The 20,892-nt window shown below is 41.8% G+C and overlaps 1 protein-coding gene across 16 annotated transcripts in view; it reads left to right on the top strand.

Moving 5' to 3' along the window:
- Positions 1 to 20,892, top strand: part of APBB2 (amyloid beta precursor protein binding family B member 2) — a 300,231-nt gene that overhangs the window by 169,885 nt on the left and 109,454 nt on the right. For 10 of the 16 annotated variants that reach the window (XM_074992657.1, XM_074992666.1, XM_074992659.1 and 7 more), the window contains one exon: positions 16,743 to 16,951. In XM_074992657.1, coding sequence (XP_074848758.1) covers positions 16,743 to 16,951 — 209 coding nt within the window. The remainder of the gene's footprint in view (positions 1 to 16,742; positions 16,952 to 20,892) is intronic. The other 6 variants (XM_074992658.1, XM_074992662.1, XM_074992671.1 and 3 more) reach the window with 1 other exon arrangement.

Genomic DNA, 20,892 nt, shown 5'->3' with positions numbered 1-20,892 from the left:
ATTCAGGATATGCTAATGAGGCATTGCAATGAATATGCAGCACCTCATTAGCATAACAGTGCCTGTGGCACTTCGAAAGTTCCATTTTCGATCACACGTGGCTCGTCTACACGGGGTCCTTTTTGAAAGGACCCCACACTCTTCAAAATACCCTTATTCTTATAGTCAAATAGGAATAAGGGGATTTCAAAGTGTGCAGGGTCCTTTTGAAAAGGATCCTGTGTAGATGAGCTGCACAAGATTGAAAGTGGAACTTTCGATGTGCCACAGCTGCCCTTATGCTAACGAGGTGCTGCATATTCATTGCAGTGCCTCATTAGCATATTCTGAAGTGTCTCATTAGCATCCCCCTTTTGAAAGGGAGGAGGCTAGTGTAGACATAGCCTTTACGTTGTATTTGACCATTTCAGATTTTCATCTTAAAGCCTTCCTCCATTGCTAATTTCTCCAGTTGTTCAATGTTCTTAATAATTTTAAGAATTTACTATTTTCCTCTTAGATTTTTTCCTCTTCCTTCAAATTAAATGAGAATTAAATATGAGTTCACTGACTTCAATAAATACTGAACATTTACTATCTTTTTGTATTATCTAGTAGAGGTTGGTTTTTACTGAAGAAACTGTGGTTCCAAACCTGTTGTTTTTCTGTAATGTAAGGGATTTATGGCACATTTATCACAGTGAAATTAGGACATATGTTCCATCTTTAATGTCTCATGTCAAATTTCAGTAATATGACAATGAGGTAAAGGGCTGAAGGTGACTCAAATGACATGTATTTACAGTCACTTCTAGACAAAGGAGGCCTTGTACTACAAAAGACTAAGGTGAAGGAGATCCTGAACTCTGCAGTGCTTTATTATGTCATGGTATCTCAAGGCTCGATAATTAAGCCCCACACACCACATCTGGCACTTGGGAAACTGTAGTTCAGTGGCTTTACAAAGGTGGTTTAAGTATTGTGCACTGATTACAGTCAAAGGTTAAAGTCCCTAAAGTGATACATTCTACCCTGCAGAATCTGGTCCCAACTGTATGACAGAGAGCACTGCATTATACAAACTTCTCTTCAGCTTTGCAGACATACCATATCTTAGGGATAGGCGGGGGACATCTCTGTGTTCATTTTTAGTTTCTGTCTTTGCTTACTATTTTGATTGCTTGTTCTAGGTTTTGGTCATGTTGCATCTGAATTATGCAGTGCTTTCAAAGGAAACTTATCAGATGCCTTCTAGTTTTACTTACAGCATTTTACACCAGTGAAATAAGCTTGATTTCAGTGGTGTTAATCCTTATTCACATTGATGTGAGAAAAGATTTAGGTCCTGTATTTTGTCACGTATTCAAATAACCTTCTTTCTAAAATACATTATAATATCCTGAGAAACCAAGTCTCAAAGGGGAAAAGGGGGGGCCAAAGGCTTGCCTAGTAATTTGTCATACCAAGCTGTAGGAACGTAGAAGCAAACTGCTGCTATTTATTCTCCCGGGAAGGGTAGGTAGCAGAGCTCACAATTACCTAATCTGCAGAAGAACTGGATTGTTGAGGAACATCAATTTTGATGAACAGAAAAGATTTGTGTTTTGGAATACTCTGTGATGAGAGAGTACCTGCAGAATTCAACACCTTCAGTCACAATGAATCTAAAAAAGATTAGAGCTAGAGATGTATTGAACTGACTTTTAAAGGAAGATCTTATGCCATCTAGTGGACAAAATAAAAAAATAGCTTCTTAAATAATCATTTGAAAGAGACCCACTGATGTCAGTGTTTACCTGATATAAGAATTGTATTTATTGGCTGAGCAACTATCTCACTAACTTTTGCTGTAGCAAATAATTAGTTCTTTTCTGTGTGGTGAGGGTGAAGAGAATTTAGACCAGATCACAATAAACTCTGAATGAACCAAATGCACTCTAGAATACCCAAGGAGCTGATGGAGGAGCCTTTATCTATCATCTTTGGAAAATCATGGGAGACAGGAGAGATTCCAGAAGACTGGAAAAGGGCAAATGTAGTGCACATCTATAAAAAGGGGAATAAGAATAACCCAGGAAACTACAGGCCAGTCAGCTTAACTTCAGTGCCAGGAAAGATAATGGAGCAGGTAATTAAAGAAATCATCTGCAAGCACTTGGAAGTGTGGTAAGGTAATAGGAAACAGCCAGCATGGGTTTGTAAAGAATAAATCTTGTCAAACTAATCTGATAGCTTTCTTTGATAGGATAACGAGCCTTGTGGATAGGGAAGAAGCAGTAGATATGGTATGCCTAGACTTTAGTAAAGCATTTGATATGGTCTCTCATGATATTCTTATCAAAAAACTAGGCAAATACAATTTAGATGAGGCTACTATAAGGTGGGTGCATAACTGGCTGGATAACCGTACCCAGAGAGTAGTTCTTAATGGTTCTCAATCCTGCTGGAAAAGTATAAAAAGTGGGGTTCCGCAGGGGTCTGTGTTGGGACTGATTCTGTTCAATACCTTCATCAATGATTTAGATATTGGCATAGAAAGTACGCTTTTTAAGTTTGCAGATGATACCAAGCTGGGAGGGGTTGCAACTGCTTTGGAGGATAGGGTCATAATTCAAAATGATTTGGATAAATTGGAGAAATGGTGTGAGGTAAACAGGATGAAGTTTAATAAGGACAATTGGAAAGTGCTCCACTTGGGAAGGAACAATCAGTTTCACACATATGGAATGGGGAGAGACTGTCTAGGAACGACTACAGCAGAAAGGGATCCAGGAGTTATAGTGGACCACAAGCTAAATATGAGTCAACAGTGTGATGCTGTTGCAAAAAAAGCAAACATGATTCTGGGATGCAGTAACAGGTGTGTTGTGAACAAGACACGAGAAGTCATTCTTCTGCTCTACTCTGTGCTGATTAGGCCTCAGCTGGAGTGTTGTGTCCAGTTCTGGGCACCGCAGTTCAAAAAAGATGTGGAGAAACTAGAGAGGGTAGAGAAAAGAGCGACAAGAATGATTAAAGGTCTAGAGAATGTGACCTATGAAAAAAGGTTGAAAGAATTGGGCTTGTTTAGTTTGGAAAAGAGAAGATTGAGGGGAGACATGATAGTGGTTTTCGAGTATCTAAAAGGGAGTCATAAGGAGGTGAGGGAAAACTTGTTCTTCTTGGCCTCTGAGGGTAGAACAAGAGGCAATGGACTTAAACTGCAGCAAGGGAGGTTTAGGTTGGATATTAGGAAAAAGTTCCTAACTGTCAGGGCGGTCAAACAGTGGAATAAATTGCCAAGGGAGGTTGTGGCATCTCCATCGCTGGAGATATTTAAGAACAGGTTAGATAGAGGTCTATCAGGGATGGTTTAGATAGTACTTGGTCCTGCCATTGGCGCAGGGGGCTGAGCTCGATGGCCTCTCAAGGTCCCTTGCAGTCCTAGTGTTCTATGATTCTATGATTTGTGGTTTATAAAATTGAGCATTGCCCAAAACAGAAGGGTATGGGTGTACCTCTTTCTTTTTTTACTTATCCATTCATTTTGACCTGGCTTTGAGGTTCAAGCAGGGCAGTGGAGTTGCTCTGATTAACCCTTTTCGTGTTATTAAACTTTCTTTTAAAGTAGCAGTTTGTCCCTTTTTATACTAATTAAAGAAGACCTGCTTCAGCAAGGTATTTAAAGGTAGGCCTAAATTAGGAACTTGCTGAAGTATACTGGTGAGTAGCCTATGTTCAGATAATTTTTTCCCCTGCTGGGATGAGAATGACAGAGTTCATTCTTTTTTAATTCAATATTCAAACAGCTGTTGTTTTGAATTACTAATAATATTGTATCTTGGGACTTTTTGGTAGAGTGACACCACATTAAAACTCAATTAAAGATTACTGAGTGAATTTTATAAGCAATTTGTAATGTGCTGGTCCTCAGGCAAGGCAGATATCTGCTTATTTGTTTTCCTTGTTCCTTTCTTTTTGAGTGTTTAGACACAGTAAATTGGCAAAACAAAATTCTGACATCAAATTACAAGAGGAGAACTCAGTGTGTAAAGCTGATTGTAATAGGATGCAGAATCATTTATGTCTATGGGTTGTCTTTATGGGGAAATTTATCTATGTAACTGTACTGCTAAAATTATGCCGATAAAACTTCCTATGTGGATACTCTTATCCTGGTCAAAAAAAGTGTCTTTTCTATTTTACGTGATGTCAGAAAGAGACCCTTTATAAAAATATAAAAGAGAGAACCAAGAGCAGCTTGTCAGAAAGAGAATTGAGATGGTATTATTCTGTCAGCGTTTAAAATTCCCTCTACCAGCTTCCTTATAGAAACCTACGAGTATTTTGGGATTTGGTTGTGTCCGCATTGCTGCACTCAGGTGGCTAGCTGTTTATCATCCAGGTACAGCTTTTCCCTCTCAGGCACCAGCATCTGCCACTCCAGGATTGGTGAATTTGGGAAACCTGAACAGAATGGGGCCCTATTGTTGCATATGTCCTGGTTACACTCATGCTTGTCACTGGGCACCTGTCCTCTCTAGCCTCACAATGGGGGGCCTGGACCAATGAACTCCTTTGGCAAATCAGGGGTAGGGTTGGTTCTTTCTTTCATATTACCAGGTCTCCAAGGCAGAGTGTAAATGTAGGACTGACTGTATGTAGGGATGACCCCCAGAGACATTCCCAGGACTTTATTGATGCTATTCGATTATGTATTTTGGAGCTTTCTTGTCTTTACTAATTGTGTTAGTAACAGGGATGAAGGTTTTGCTGTGCCCTGAGCGTGAGTGTCTCTGCCATATACTCTGGGGTTCCCTACAAGATACTGAACACGATAGTTTTAGTTCTGTTGTATCTGATGCTGGGACTGGACTGCTGATGACATCCAACTCCTTCAGTATCAATTGGCAACTAGTATCATTATTAGCCATTAAAGAATCTGGCTGCATTAATATTCAGAAGGTATTCTAAAGCAGCTCCCAATCCATTACAGGCTTTTCTTAAAATTTTTAAGAAGTGACTCCTCTTCTTTGATTGTATGCTGTGTCATTGTAGCTGTTTTTTGGGCCCTGGATACCAGGGAGACGAGGTGCGTGAGTTCTTTTATTCAACCAACCTTGATTGGTGAGAGAGACAAGCTTGTTGATCCAACAAAAGACACTACCTCATCCACAATGTCTTTTCTCTGTCTTATTATTTTAAAGGCTTGGACCTGCATGTGCTGCCGTCCATAACAATGATTCCATTGACTTCAGAAGCAATAGGATCAGGCTTTGCAATATTCATCCCTGCAAATTCCACTTCTCTGCCCTAGAGCTTGATTGCATCTTTCTCTTGTGTGCTTTTCAACAAGCATGTGATTGGATCACGGAGATTCTGCAAGGGAGATGTGCATGTTGTCATGACAACCAGTTGCATGCTGTGAAGGACAGCTGAAAATGTCCAGCTTATGGTCGTTCACTCCTTATTGAATAATGTTACCAAAATTAGACAAGTTTGTCTGATTTGTAACTACACATCCTAGTGGTTTGCTGTTTCACAGTATTTATTTTTGAGGGAGCATTCATGCTTCTTGCTGTGATGCTTGGGAGAGACTACGTGCTGACCATCGTTATTGTGAATTATGAGGGTAGGTGGTTCTGTTGTTTGTGCTGTAGTGCATGCAAAATGATGAGAAAATGGTCTGAAATCGTGAAGATTTTCAATTTGTGTGTTTGATCACCTTTTCAGCAAGCATATCTGTTTAAAATGTACATTAATATCAGAATCTAGTTCTGTAAAGTTCTGTTTTTTTAATTTTTTTCTTAATTTGTCTGTTGCTTGACCTCATTTATTCAATATCTCTTTTAGCTCTAAAGTCATCTTTGACGTGCAGTATGTGTAATGAGCAGAAGTATGCATCGAGGCCAGATGCTGACACTACTGAAGTCAATGGGAATTTTACCACTGACTTCAGAGTATATAGTTTGAGCTCTTGAAGCAGATTTGCTTTTTGTGAGTGCATTTTATCAAAGGTCCAGGCTGGAGAGAGGATAGTCTCTTTAATACGTGATTCAACACTATAAATATTTTTTCACAATTGTTAAAGTTAGTATTTTCCAAAACTGCTTTTCTCCAGATTTGAGAAAGTGGGGCTGTCCCACAAAAGCTCATCGCCTAGTAAATTATTTTGTTTGCCTTTCAAGCTCTACATGACTGCTGGTTTGTTTTATTTAGAATACAAATTAACACAGCTACCTCTCTTACTGTTTTATTCTTTGTAACTCAATTTCTCTTCCCTTCTGCTTCCGTTTTCTTCTACTTCCACTTTTTTATGTCCATTCAATGTATGTGACTTAATTATTTTTTTTCATCACAGCTGTTGCCAGTTTTTAAATTGCTGTTTTCCTAAGCTGTCATAACTCTGGGGGAGATCCTGTCCTTAAATCCCAATGCAGTCTTGCTCTTTGTGATCTCTGACAAGGGAAGTTTGGCAGCATCTGGTTTCATTTTGTTAACAAAACATTTTTCCAGTTTGGATTCCTTCATTTGTAGTGTGTATCCAGCAACTGTTGGAATGTGAACAGCTATGGTATGAAATCACAGCACTGGTCCTCCACAGTAACCTTTTTGAATTGACCTAAGGTTCTGATACTGGATTTACCGTGAGCCGTGGCAGAGTCTGTAAAGAGGTGATTTAGTGCAAGGTGGCCAACCTGTGGTTTTTTGAGCAAAGAAATGCGGCTCCTGCTCTGAGCCACACACCAGGAGTACTTGCCACTGCTCTGTGCATGTGCCTCCTGCTTGGAGGGAGAAGCATGTGGTGGCAACAGCAGTGGCAGCACCTCCATTGAGTCACCAGAATTGGCTTTGGGGGGGTGGTGCCTGGCTCAGGCGGAGGGTTAGAGTTAGAGCTGGGGGCTGGGGGTGCCTGGTTCTTGGGGCGGGGGATGGCATGAGCCACATATTAAATATTTATTTGTATATATCTGTATATAAATATATAGAGACATAATCTATAGCTATATCTATATCTGGATATAGACGTTAACCTTTTTGTGGGGGAAAAAAAAAAAAAGAGGAGCCCCTACATCCATTTAGTCTGACTGCCTCATATTTGCAAACTATTTCTTGTTCCAGAAATAGCCTGTGCAAGAAGTCCTTTCTAAGACTACAGGTCAGATTCTCAGCTGATGTAAATTGGAGTAGTTCCACTGACTGCAATGGCCCTGTATCAGTTTACACCAACTGAGTAGCTGACCATAAGCTTTTCCCCTGCCCCACAACTTTCAGTTGTGAGTGTATGATGTCTCTTCCCTGGAAGTAAAAAGGGTCTGTTTTTAATCAGATCCTTGCATGGCTCTTTTAAGTATTTGAATCTGATTATACAGTATTATCTTTTTGTCTTTTCTTATGACAAGAACCTATTTTATGATGAGTTAACCTTGTCCTTTTATACTTTTCTGAAAAGTGGGATCATTCATGTTTTTACGTGCACAGTGATCCAGATGCAGCCATATCATAGCTTGATATTAGCATACCTTTAATTTTGGAATCCAACTCCTTATTTATGACTCAGTACTTCTTTGGTCTGTGCAGTGGTGCTGTACTGTAACATATACTGTTAAACACTTTTCACGCTGCTGTCCTAGGTCTTTTCTAACCATTTAATAAGCAGTTCCCTTTTGTGTAAATCTCTTCAGCGTATTAACTTGTTATTCTCAACTCTAAGAATAATTTCTCATCCTCTTCCTTTACCCTTCTAGGTCCCTCCTTCAATCTCTAGCTACAGATTGTACCATTATGCAATTATCTCCACTTTTGCCATCAATGGTGCCAAGTTTGTGCTCTGTTTTTTCATAAGGATTTTCTGTCCATAGTGTAGGTTTAACTTTCTGACCCTATCTTACGGATCAGTTTAGCATACCTCCTCAGTTCTTTGTTTGCACAGGTACACTCATGCGTGCTTGTTCTTCCTCTAACAGCACCCTAAAATCTTTCCTGAAACTGAGATAAGTCATAGCTTTTGCTTTGTTCATTCTTTGTTACAGATTTCTTTGAAGAAATGTCAGGTTCATCACAATCCATTTAAATTAGCATTTCTCTCTTTTGTTACATGTCTTTTCACCCCTAATAATTTTTCCTAGAATAAAAATTAGAAGTATCACTCAGTAATCACCAGTCTGGTAGTACTGTATCCTCTTATGGACTAAGAAACGCATACTAATGCTAATAATACTTGTTCTCAGTGTAACATCTAACAATGTAAAGTTTAATCCCATCCTGTCTAGGTGTTTTGTTGAATTTGTTGCCCGTGTGGCAAGATGTTTTTCTGTCCTGTATCTAGAAAATCTCTTTTTACTTTACTCATCTATCATGATCCATTTTGTACTGTATCTTTGCACTTGTTTTCAATAAGCATTCTGCAAGTTCGTTTCCCAATTTTATCTAGTCCATGACTTTTTCTTGTGCATTAATTTCTAAAACAGCGTGAGTTATGCCTTAACTGATCCTGAATTTGTAGCTAGTCTACCTTGTCTGCACTGGAAAGCATCAGCCTGTTAAAAGCTTCTGTCGTTTTTCATTCTGTCATAATTAGCTTTTTTAAAATCCAGTGCAAGCTTCAGTCATGATCAAGTACTGGCAGACTTCAGCATGGCAGTTACAAAAACTGATCTTTGCATGCCACTGGTATGACTCTCACTTTGTTATCCATAACTGTGTGTGACAGTCTGTGGACTATTGCCATGGAACAAAAGGCATATTCATGACACTGCAAAACAATGGAGAAGTAAATTGGCTCCTCTTGCTGCTCTTTCCAGTTTGTCTAGCATGAGAGACCTTGTTATAATTTTAATCTGTGCCTTGTTAAATGGAGGCTAAAGAATGATTTATATTATTGTAGCAAATTGAATACATTCTCTTCCCCCCTGAAAGGGTAATAAAAGGCAAGCAAAAAATATTGGTTATACAAAGGAAGTGGTCACCAAATGCACATTTGCTTTTAGTTTGTTTCCATTTCTTCCTAAGACATCTGTATTCAACTGAGCACTCAATGCTAAAATAAACATAACTTGAAATACAAATGTAATTCTCAATTGTTAATCGCTTTGCCAGATTCAGTATCTAAGTTATAGCCTACAGTGGTAAATGGAGTTTATTGTGGCTGTACATCAAGTCTGCATTAGAAGCTAGCAGCTGGAGGAGACAGCAATAAAACTGCAGCATATTATTTTATATGGGCTTGACCATACATTGCCCTTTGAAAATACAAATTGATTTGTTTGAGGGCCCCTTCAAACCTAAGGGCCCAGGTAAATACAACTATATTTTCTGAATGTTTGCCCTCTTGCAACAGTTAATTTGATATAGGTAATTTCAGAATGGTGATGCTACAGCTTTTTTCATATACAATAGAATATTTTAGGGCTTCAAGCAGGTGGTTCTCATTTATATTAATAATGAAGGCAGTGTTAGTTTTTTCCATTATAGACTCTCATTTTCAGTCATTCATATAAAAACTTAGCCATAAGCATTTCTTTTGGGATGAATCTTGATATAAAGAGTTTCAGAAAGGGAAGTCTTAGGCCTTGTCTACATGGGGCAATTGACTAGCATAGCTATTGTGGAATAAACTATTCTAAAACAGAACCTAATGTAGACACTCCCATGCATTTTAGGTTAAAAATTATTCTATTCCATAATAATTTTATAAATATAATTATTCTGAAATAACTATGCCAGTCAAATCTCATAGACAAGGCCTTAATTGTTAGTGTTTACTTGGGCAAAATGAAAAGTATCATAGAATGTTAGGATCATAGAACTGGAAGGAACTTCAAGCAGTCATCATGTTTAGTCCCCTGCACTCATAGCAGGATCAAGCACTGTCTAGACCATCTCTGACAGGTCTGCTCTTAAAAATCGTCAATGATGGAGATTTCACAACATCACTAAGCAGTTGATTCCAGTGCTTACCCACCCTGACAGTTAGGAAGTTTTTCCTGATATACAACCTAAACCTACCTTGCAGCAACCTCCCTGCCTGTGCCAACCTATGGCAGCTTTCTGTTGGGGCCACAGGCACAAATGATATCTTTTACTGCGTTCCTGTCCTCGTGCACCTGCAGTGTTTTGGGGACAGAATTTTAAACTTACAGCTATAGTTTCATTTTGTTTGCAGCCAGCACTGATTCTCATTCAAAGGGATATCTTTATATTGAGAAGGGATAAAATCTTCTGTGCCAAAGAAATACTGGATTTATACAGAAAACACGCAAATATGAAACAACTTTAAAAGACCCTAGACCCTAAACAACTTTATAGCATTTCTTTATTGTGGCTGTGTTTATTGCTTAATTTCAGAAAGGTAGAGTGTCTTCACAAAACAAAAAAGCAGTCATATAGCACTTTAAAGACTAAGAATATTTTATTAGGTGATGAGATTTCATGGGGCAGACCCCCTTCTTCAGATCTAACAAATTATTTTTTTAGTCTTTAAAGTGCTACATGACTGCTTTTTTGTATTGCTTAATCTATTCCAGAATGTGTCTCATGTGTTGGCCTGGGTTTATTTTCCTTATCCATTTCATATCATAGGCTTTATGGAAGAAGTCTCTTTGAGAATATATTCTTGCAGTAGATTATGACTTACTCTGACATACTGCATGGTAAATAAACCTGTCCAAATGCACAGAAATATATGTTTACTTCATGGAATGCTCCAATAAATGTCCATCTCCTATAGTAATGTTGGTTTTGCTGTTGTGAAAACAGCTCAAGTAGTGTTTGGATTGACGGCTTTGAGTGATTGAAATAGATAAACGAAACAACTTCTTAATAAAGCTGTAATTAATTTGTAGTATAAAATATTTAGTTTATTTAATTTAAAATGTGAATCCATGTTACATTATTGATATGTTTCTCTTGAAATGACACATAGGCTGTGTCTACAGATACACTATTTTTTCGGAGGAAGCCGGTGCTCTTCTGGAAGGAATCTGGAAGAATGCGCCGCCTTTTCTGGATTCCATACTCCACTCCCAAACCAGGAGAGCACCTACTTCCAGAAGATTCTTCCAGAAGAATACATGTGTAGGTGCTCTGTGGCCTCTTCTTCTGAAAGAGCGGTCTGCCATGGTGGCGGCCAGCTGGAGCGTGGAAATGCTCCAGGCAGCTCCAGCAGGGATCTGTGGTCTCTCGCTGTGGCCGCTTTTAAAGCTGCAAGGACCCAGACCCCGTAGCAGGAAGCTGAGAGTGTGGAGAAAGGAAGCACATGCAGTGCTGCAGCACACACTTCTCGCCACCCCTGCAGTGACAGTGGAGCCCAGAGCCCGATGGATGGCTCACAGCCAGACACTCTGCGCTTCCCAGAACATCCCTCGTGAGATGGCCAAGGGCAGCCAGGACCCCGATCAGCCCACAGAAGAGGAGGGCCATGTCCTGGGTGGAGCCAGAGGTCTAGGATGTCTTGGGGCTCTGGAAGGAGGAAGGGGTCCTCCAGGACACAACAGGGCACTGGAGGAATGTCCCTGCCTTCGTACACTTCTCAAATCATGTGCCTGCCCGAGGCCTCGCTTCCCAGACCACCAACCAGGCCTGGTGTAAGGTAAAGGAGTTGAGGCAGGGCTACATGAGGGCCTGGAACAGTGCCCACCAGTCTGGGCAGGCCCCAGCGAGCTGCCCCTACTTCAGGGAGCTGCAGGACCTCCTAATGGAGGATGACAGCTCCCCACCCCGCAACAACTTGGAGATGGCAGTGCAGGAGCCCCCTGCTGCACTGGAGGGGGAGGCAGGTCCAGCCAAAGACCACCCCGATACCCTGCAACCGGAGGTCACAAATCCTTGGAGGGCTCCCTGATCTGCGATGGGGAGGCTGCAGCCTATATAGCCAATTTCCAGCACCAAAATACCCTTGTTGAGAGGTGGCTGGCCCTGGACCAGGCAGAACTGGCCTGGGGGCAGGACACATGGGAGAAGGTTGTGGGAATGCTCTGCAAGTTGTGTGGGACCCTCGCTGAGCTGCCTCTCCCAGCTGCTCCCCCCACAAGGTGCCCCTGAGGTCCCAGCCACCCTCCTGCTGGCGGGCCTTTGGGCTTCCACCCTGAGAATCCTCGAGGCCTGGCTTGTGGCCATGCTAGGCCCTGTGGAGGAAACACCACCCTGCAAACCGTCCCCCGACCCCTCCACTGAGGCTGAGGCCTCAGCCCCACATGCCTACCTTCCTGTGCTCCCAGCCTTTTCCATGCCCTTATGGGGACTGTGCACCTGGGGCAGGAGCGGCACCTGTGGGCGCTGGGGCTCGCTACCCTCCAGCCCACCCCTTGAGTAGTGCCCCATCCATCCCCGTTCCTGTTCCCCCGACCTAAGTTGGAATGCCCACCCCGTTTAATGACCACTCCCCTGTAAACAGTTATCCTCCACACACATTACAGTTTGTATATAGGTAGTCTGTTGTGTCCAGCGATGACGTCTTGAGCTTACACGGGCTCATCGGTTGTGGGCTCGCATGTGGGGGCAAGGGAATTGAATCACAGAATCATAGAAGAGTAGGACTAGAAGGGACCTCGAGAGGCCATCGAGTCCAGCCCCCTGCCCTCATGGCAGGACCAAGCACTTTCTAGACCATCCCTGAAAGCCATCTGTCTAACCTCTTCTTAAATATCTCCAGTGATGGAGATTCTACCACCTCCCTTGGCAATTTGTTCCAGTGTTTGATCACCCTGACAGTTAGGAACTTTTTCCTAATGTCCAACCTGAACCTCCCCTGCTGCAATTTCAGTCCATTGCCTCTTGTTCTATCCTCAGAGGCAAGGAAGAGCAAGTTCCCTCCCTCTGCCTTATGACACCTTTTTAGATACCTGAAAACTGCTATCATGTCGCCCCTCAATCTTCTCTTTTCCAAACTAAACAAGCCCAATTCTTTCAGCCTTTCTTCATAGGTCATGTTCTCTAGACCTTTGATCATTCTCGTTGCTCTCCTCTGGACCGTCTCCAATTTCTCCACATCCTTCCTGAACTGCGGTGCCCAGAACTCGACACAATACTCCAGCTGAGGCCTAACCAGCGCAAAGTAGAGTGGGAGAATGACTTCTCGTGTCTTGTTCTTGAAGCTTTGAATGGCATGGGCATTCACAATGGGGGCAAGGGAATTGTCCTGGCTCTGTTGTTACGGCTGCTGCTGTTGCTTTCTTCATCTCACGAGCATCAATGAGGCGTATGCGTCGCTGCTCTTCAAAATTGTCATACGCGTGTCGTACGAGAGCACGCCAGCCTGTTCAGTCTTTTGCATGCTGCTGTAGCTGATCTGGTTTTAATCCAGCATGAGCAATGTTGGCCTTCACACAGTCTTTATACCTCTTGCAAGGCCTACCTTGATTCCTTTTGCCCTGGGGGAGTTCACCGTAGAGGAGTTGCTTAGGGATTCTTGACTCCTCCATTCGTATGATGAGCCCTGTTCAGCGAAGATGGGTTTTCAAAATCATGGCTTTGATGCTCGTGGTTCCTGCTCTGTCCAGGACTTCCAGGTTCGTAACTTTGTCCTGCCATTGAATGTGCAGTATTGACCTCAGGCTGCATGTGTGGAAGCGCTCGAGCAGTTTTATATGTTTTCTGTCCAACGTCCAGGTTTCACAGCCATACAGGAGACTGGTCAGGACTACAGCCTTGTACACTGTCAGTTTAGTGAACTGTTGGATATTGTGCTGATTCAACACTCACACTGTCAGACATTCTAGTGCCCGGCTGGCCTGGCAGATTCTGGCATTGATTTCTTTGTCAAGGGAGCCATCATTGGCTATCGCACTGCCAAGGTACTTGAACTCCTCCACTGTTTTTAACTCTGTTCCTTCAATAAAGATTGAAGGGGGGAGAGCAGCAGATCCTGGAGCAGGTTGAAACAGTACCTCGGTCTTTCCTAGGCTGATGGTCAAACCAAAGAGGCGAGTGGCATCAGCAAACTTGTTGATGATGAGCTGGAGATCAGATTCCTTGTGTGCCATAAGTGCACAGTCATCAGCAAAAAGGGCTTCAAATATGAGCCCCTCAAGCATCTTGGTTTTAGCATTCGGACGATGAAGGTCGAAAAGTGACCCGTCAGGTCTATATTTTATGTAGACTCCATGGTCCAGGTCCCTAACTGTGTGGGTGAGGACGCCTGTGAAAAAGAGTTTGAATAACACTGCAGCCAGTACGCACCCTTGCTTTACACCATTGGATATCTAAAATGGATCTGAGGACTCGCCATTTGAAAGAACAAAGCCAGTCATGTCATCATGGAACAGGCGTGTGAGGTTAATGAATCTTCTCGGGCAGCCAAGTTTTGACAGGATAATCCACAGGGCTTCTCTGTTGACGATGTCAAACGCCTTGGTCAGGTCTATAAAGACAGCGTACAGATCCAAGTTCTGCTACAGTTTAAATCATTGTTTATTGTACAGTTATTTGTAAATACAGTTTAACGATTTCCAACCCCCTATGTCCCTGATTATTGGTGGGGTTATGAGCAGTAGAGGAGAAGGTTGGTGGGGGATGCTCAAGTGAGGCTCAGTGCTCCCCATGGGCGAATGCCCCCCAGATGTGGACCCTGTTGTGATTGACCTGGTGGTCAGGGGCCGCGGCAGGCTGCTTGTATCTGGGGGCAGCCTTGGCCAGCCAGCCCTGTGGGAGGGTCTCCTCACACACCTCAATGAGTTGTGGAGGGTGCAGCAGGCCCCCATGACCTGGGGGACATTCACTACCCCCACATCAAGGCACGTGAGGAGGCAGCTAAATCTCGCCTTCAAGCTGCTGAAGGCATACTCTGTGGGGTGGCAGGCCCATGTGAGCTGGGCTTTGAACAAGCTCTTGGGTGGGGGTGAGGTGGCCTGTGTATGGTCGCATAAGCCAGGGCTGCAGAGGATAGGGTGGATTACCCACCAGGCAGCGTGGCATGGCGACATCCCTGATGGCATGCTCCCACTGGGGGATGTAGATGCCAGCCTCCATCCTGCAGTACAGGGTAGAGTTATGGAAGATGCACACATCATTTGCTTGGCCTGGCCAGCCCACACAAATGTACATGAACCGCCCTCGATGGGCCACTGCTGCCTGGAGCACGATGGGATAGTGTCCCTTGTGGTTCACGTCGTAGCTGGTGCTGTGATCCGGGGCCATGATGGGGATGTGCGTGCCTTCGATAGCCCCAGAGCACGGGGGGAGCCTGAGATTGGCAAACCCTGCAACGGCCACGTCCAGGTCCCGGATGCACATGACCCTCTGCAACAGCACCTCATTGACGGCTCTCATGACCTGCAGGGGACAGAGAGCAAGCACTTTCATGGGTGTGCACAGGGGTGCCCCTGCCCCCTCCCTGAGCTCCCCCTTGCTAAAGGGCTCTCTTTCCCCCTCCAAATTCAGAACAAACACCTCACCCTCAACCACATCTCCAAGTAAATAAAGAAGCCATGGACCTTTTCTACCAGGGCAGAATGAATTCACTTTCTCACGGAAGGTGCTCAGTTACCTCACAAGAGCTCGTTGTTCGGAGTCCCACCTAACAGATTGCTTTGATGGTTAAGAGTGTTGTACTCCATTTGTCAGGTGAGAGATTCACGTCTCCATCTTTCTACTTTGATAGCCATTCTGTGCAGCTCAAGGGAGGAGTTAGAGAGACCATTGGCTTTGGCACTTAGAAGAAGCGGAAGAATAGTAGTGCCTACCTCTATAAAATGGGGAATGTCTTCCATGAGAACTGAGCATTAATTAGTTAACGTCCATAAAAAATATATGGACCTGATCCAACTCCCACTGGTGTCTATTCAAACTTCCCATTGACTTCAAATGGGAATGAGCCCTAAATAGGTGGTAAGTATTCCTGACCCTCTCACTCTTTACTACTATGCCTAATTATTCATTAAATTTAAAATTTTATTTTTTTCTCTTTATGACAGTACAAGCTGGTTGTCTTTTCATACTTGCATGCACCGAAAGGTCCAATATTTTCTTTATAGACTCTATACAACTTGGTTACCTTAACGTTTTATAAATTAGCTGTTTCAGTTTGGTTTTGTATATATGGTTCTGAAGAATGGAAGCACTGCCACTGGTGCCTCAGGCTGGTGGCTTGGATTTTTCAAACTCTGACATATGACTTCTTTTGGTGAGCATGACAGAGGCAGCTTTTGAAAACATTTGTGCAGTTGTTCTTGTTTGTACTTGTGTAATATCAACAGTTCCAAACTATTTGTTCTTTTGAGACAACCAGGTTTAAACATGGCATAACATATGGTTTTCCCACTGTTCACCATTTTACACATAAGTAATATCCTTTAGTTTCATATTGGTGAGAGCATGTGTGTGAGATGTTTTGTAAGATGATTTTCACCATCAAAAGGAACACTCCTTTTGCAAGTATTGAGGATTGTGAGGGAGTACTTAGGAAGGGAACAGGAAGAAACAATATCATGTTGCCAAGCTATTTAATTGCATATTCTGTGTTAAAGTACCTAGAGTTATACTCTTGGTATGATTATATTTTAAAGGTGGTAGTTTGAATAATGATATCAAGTAATTGCTGTATTAATGTTTCTTTTATGTAAGTGGTCCATCTAGTTGTCCTTCTCTTTGTAGATTAAATTATTCCATGTTGACATTTTCATCTTACCTCACTGCTTAATACAGTATAATTTACTACTGTGACTTTTATTTATTTCTGTGAAGACCAAGAGCAGTACTAGTTCTACATCAGCTGAGTCAAGACAAGAATTGGAAATCTAAAAAGCATTTCATGCGTTAATAATACAGGTTTATTTTTCCTTTCCCAGCAGATATATGGAGTGATCACTCATTTCAAACCGACCCTGATTTGCCACCTGGCTGGAAAAAAATCAATGACATTGCTGGGATCTACTATTGGCACATACCAACAGGAACAACCCAGTGGGAACGTCCTGTCTCCACACCCGCAGACCTTCAGAGCTCAAGGAAAGGATCACTTAATTCTATTACCCCATCTCCTACTCCAGAAACTGAGGTAAAATGTAGTGACTTCTTATTATTGAGTATTGAAAATATATTAGAATCTCAGCCAGTTACATATAGAACAGTAACATAAGCTTTAGTATCCACTGCACGTTAGCATGTTTAAATGTAGGTGTTTGTTGACAATAAACCTTAAATATTGGTTTTTATTTATTTTTGTCTAATGAAAAGTTGTAAAGATTTGGATGTCTAATATGAAAGGAGACATCATCTCTAATACAAAATCAGACAGCCAAAGTGTGTGATTAATGTGAAATGATTAAGGTTCCCTAGGGTACTGAAGCAAAACTTCATTACACAGGTGAAGGCTACATAAAATATTTAAACATTAACAGCCTCTTAGCTACAGCCTTTGTAATTATATCTTCTCTTAGTGGTTCAGTTGGTAGGACTGTCACACAAGCACATTTGAAGTTACACTTCAGATGGTAACTACTGAACAGTATAGTTTATATTAAACATAGAAACCATTCTAAAGTGTGAAAGCCTTTTAGAATCATACCATAAAAATTGTCTGAGCACAAACATCATTCTTTTGCACTGGATTTTTAAAGTAGAAACAGGGTGCCCTCTGTCTTCAAGCATTGAAAAAAAAGAAGAAAACTTGATACATATTTATAAATGGTGATAACCCACTAAGATACCCCTTCTGGAGAAGTCCTGTATGGTAACATTTTGACATCTGTAAATGAAAATATAAAATATGCCAGATGGAAAGTAAACTAGAAGAAAGCTGACATATAGTGCTTTTTGTGCTGGTACTTGCTGGTACTGAGTACTGGAACCTGGGCAGCTCCAGTCACAGGATTGTCTGCAGGGAGGTGCAACGGGGAGCCTGCTGACTACCGGCTCCTCTTTTTTCACAAAAAGAAAGCTCTGTATGTGTGTGCATGCATGTATGTGCATGCACATGCCCATGAGATCTCTGACTTGATCATGCAAACATTTAACCATGTGTAACTTCACTTGCCTGATTTTCGTGGGACGGCTCACATGAGTGGAGTTGTGCTTAGTATGGGAACCATTTCATTTGTGGCTCACATCAGGGAAGATTTCTCTGGAACTCACTAACTGCCAGATATGTTGACTGTTAATTGGACAAAGTTAAGTGATATGAAGGATGGAAAGTGATCTATTTAAAGTGCTGCCTGTATTTCTAGTGTAAATTTCTGTGTTTGAAAGTTTATAACTTATTTTATAAAGTTATAAATTATTTTACTCATTCTAAAACGTTGTAGACAAGTTTTTGACTCATCACTTATGTCAAATAACCAAATTATGTGAAAATAAAATCAATAATGATGCTAAATTAAAACAGAAATATGAATTTATATATCCAGTTTTTCTTTCATTGATGATAAAATAGTTTTTAGTTGTAGGACTCTCATTTTTCATTTTATCGTGGCAGACAAGTACATTAGGGCTTGGCTACACAGTGTGGTGATGCTCTTTATGAGAGCGTGATTTCTAAACTGCACCAAAGTGTTGCACTTTAATTGAGCTGTAGAAACTCTGCTGCTGCACTTTGAACTAATGCTGTTTGAAAAAGTGCTGTATTAAAGTGCATGGGGAGCCTTTCGCGTGCACCAAGAAGTTCTTCATGGACCAACAATTTGGCAACATGTTAACATGCTTTCGAAATCCAACTCTGTAGCATGGATGTAAAAATGTCATGTTAATTGATAAGCTTTATTCTTCTTGGTTTCTGCTAACATTTAAACTTCATGCAGGATCTCAGCTTCTGACCCACTGTATGGCTGGAATCCCACCAATGGGGCCAGCAGTCAGCACCCTGGGCACACCAGGCATCAGAAGAGCCATGGGCATGGTGTCAGCTGAGACACAGGTGCACCAGAATGCTGTGGACACAGGGCTGGCAGCCAGGACCCCATGTGCTTGGGGCCAGCAATGGAGATCCCTGCATAAAACAGGGGTGCTGCAGCACCCTCTAAACACTTAGTTCCCTGGTTAAATGTTTAACCACATAAGCTATAAAATTTTAATCTGTCATAGGGTTAATTTTTTTCTCATGTTCTTTACATCTCTACTCTGTAGACAGTATTATTCTGCTGTATAGGCAAGCCCTTAAAACATTTAAAAATTATTTTTAATATTAAACTTTCAAATTACAGACAGCGATTTGCCATGATAAAGGACAATCGTTTCTAAGCTTCACCTTAAAATATCATGTGAAATTTAAGAAGTAAAACAACAAAGGTGTGATCCAATTGATCAAAAAACCTGAAAAAGCTGTTATGAATGGTCACGCTAAGCACAAATATTGAGTACATAGCAGAGGGCCATGTAGATTTTAATATGTGGGCTCTAATCCTGTAATGGTTCTTCCCAGGAAAGGAATTATACCTGCCCAGATCCCTTTGCAAGATTGAGTACAGAGTCTGATTACATAAAAATTTATATAATAATTATTTCTTCTAGCAAGTTGATACAAATATTTTACAGATATTATTATAAATTATCATATATTGTATATTATGATTATTTAATTATACAAAATTTTACACAAATGTATGGTTGGTTTTGTCAAATTGTAACAGGAAATTTTGTCTCCAAGAGTTTCTCTATTTTATTTTGTAAATTTCTCACATGTAGTATTGTTTAAGTAATGCTGATTTATGGTCTGGACCAGTGCCAACACAGTGGTGCAGTAAGATACACGCTCATTTTTAGAGTTCAGATAGGAGGACCTTTTCCCCGACTGGCAAGGTCTGAGAATGCTGCAGAGGCAGGTAGCTGAAGCTGTGACAGGAAAATTATGAGAAGGGAAGGACGTCATGTGTCCCTCACTAGTAACCTCTTTGGGTAATTCAAATGAAATGTTACTGAAGTATCAGGAATTTTGAAGTTAAATGAAGGATCGAACTGAGGGAGGACTGCATTTAGTTTCATTTGGTTCTGAGTAGTCTGTGGCAAGAGGGATAAGTCAAGAAAAGATGAATCAATCTCCTTAACACATGTACAACATGCCTCAGGTGGCAAATACCCAGGATAGATCATCAAATGTAGTCCACTATTTAAATCATTAACTTCCCTGGCTTGAGCTAGGTATGACATGGAGTGTGATGTGAATGTTGATCCATGCCGCTCCAGCAGAAACCAAAGTACTCAAAATTCAATCTGAATCACCATCCTATTTACGTTTTTCTTTGAATTTTCACACATCTCAAAATGGCATGTGATACAGGTTTTGCCTCTCTCCTCCGGCACCCTTGGGACCTGATTGGTACCGAGTGAAGGAATTTGCTGGATGAAGAGAGGTGCAGTTGCCACTAGGTCCACACCTGCTGGCTCATCTGGCCCCCTTACCTGCAGCCAGCCCGTGGCCCCTGCTGAACTGATGCTGCCAGCCCTAACCCTGGACGCAGCGGCCAGGCTGCCAGCCACAGCCCCAGCCACTGGCTCCATGGAGGCCAGCTCCAGTCCCACGAACACAAACCCTTGGCATCTTCTGCACAGGGTCACCTGGCAGGGCTCCCAGATGCTGGCCAGTCTCCTAGTAGCCTCGTAGCCAGGACTGTCTGGTCTAGTAGTATCCATGGTCCTGACAGACCACAGATGTTGCCGGACCACAGAAGTCTGGTTTTGGGAGTTGCAACCTGTATTATTTTCTGTAAGTACCCAAATACCTCTGGGCACCTCAAAGATAGGATTGGTCTCAGTTTGGAATGCCCTTGCTTTTTTGTTGGACTTGCAGGCCCTCCAGAATCATAGATTTTTTTTTTCTTTTAACGTGTGACTGGTATTGTATTTCTACAGCAGTTTTTATTTAATCACAGAATTTGGGATATCACTGGTTAAACATTTAACTGAAGACATGAATACAATAATTGGATGTGGAAAGCTTATTAGTTTATTTGTCTGCTGTGTGGCAAGGTTCATATAGCTTCTCTAGGAGAAGTTGACAGGTTTAGA

This window comes from Carettochelys insculpta, chromosome 4, assembly GCF_033958435.1.
Source record: "Carettochelys insculpta isolate YL-2023 chromosome 4, ASM3395843v1, whole genome shotgun sequence".
NCBI classification, from domain to species: domain Eukaryota; kingdom Metazoa; phylum Chordata; order Testudines; family Carettochelyidae; genus Carettochelys; species Carettochelys insculpta.
The sequence above is the reverse complement of the archived record's forward strand: the minus strand, read 5'-3'. Positions and strand labels throughout refer to the sequence as shown.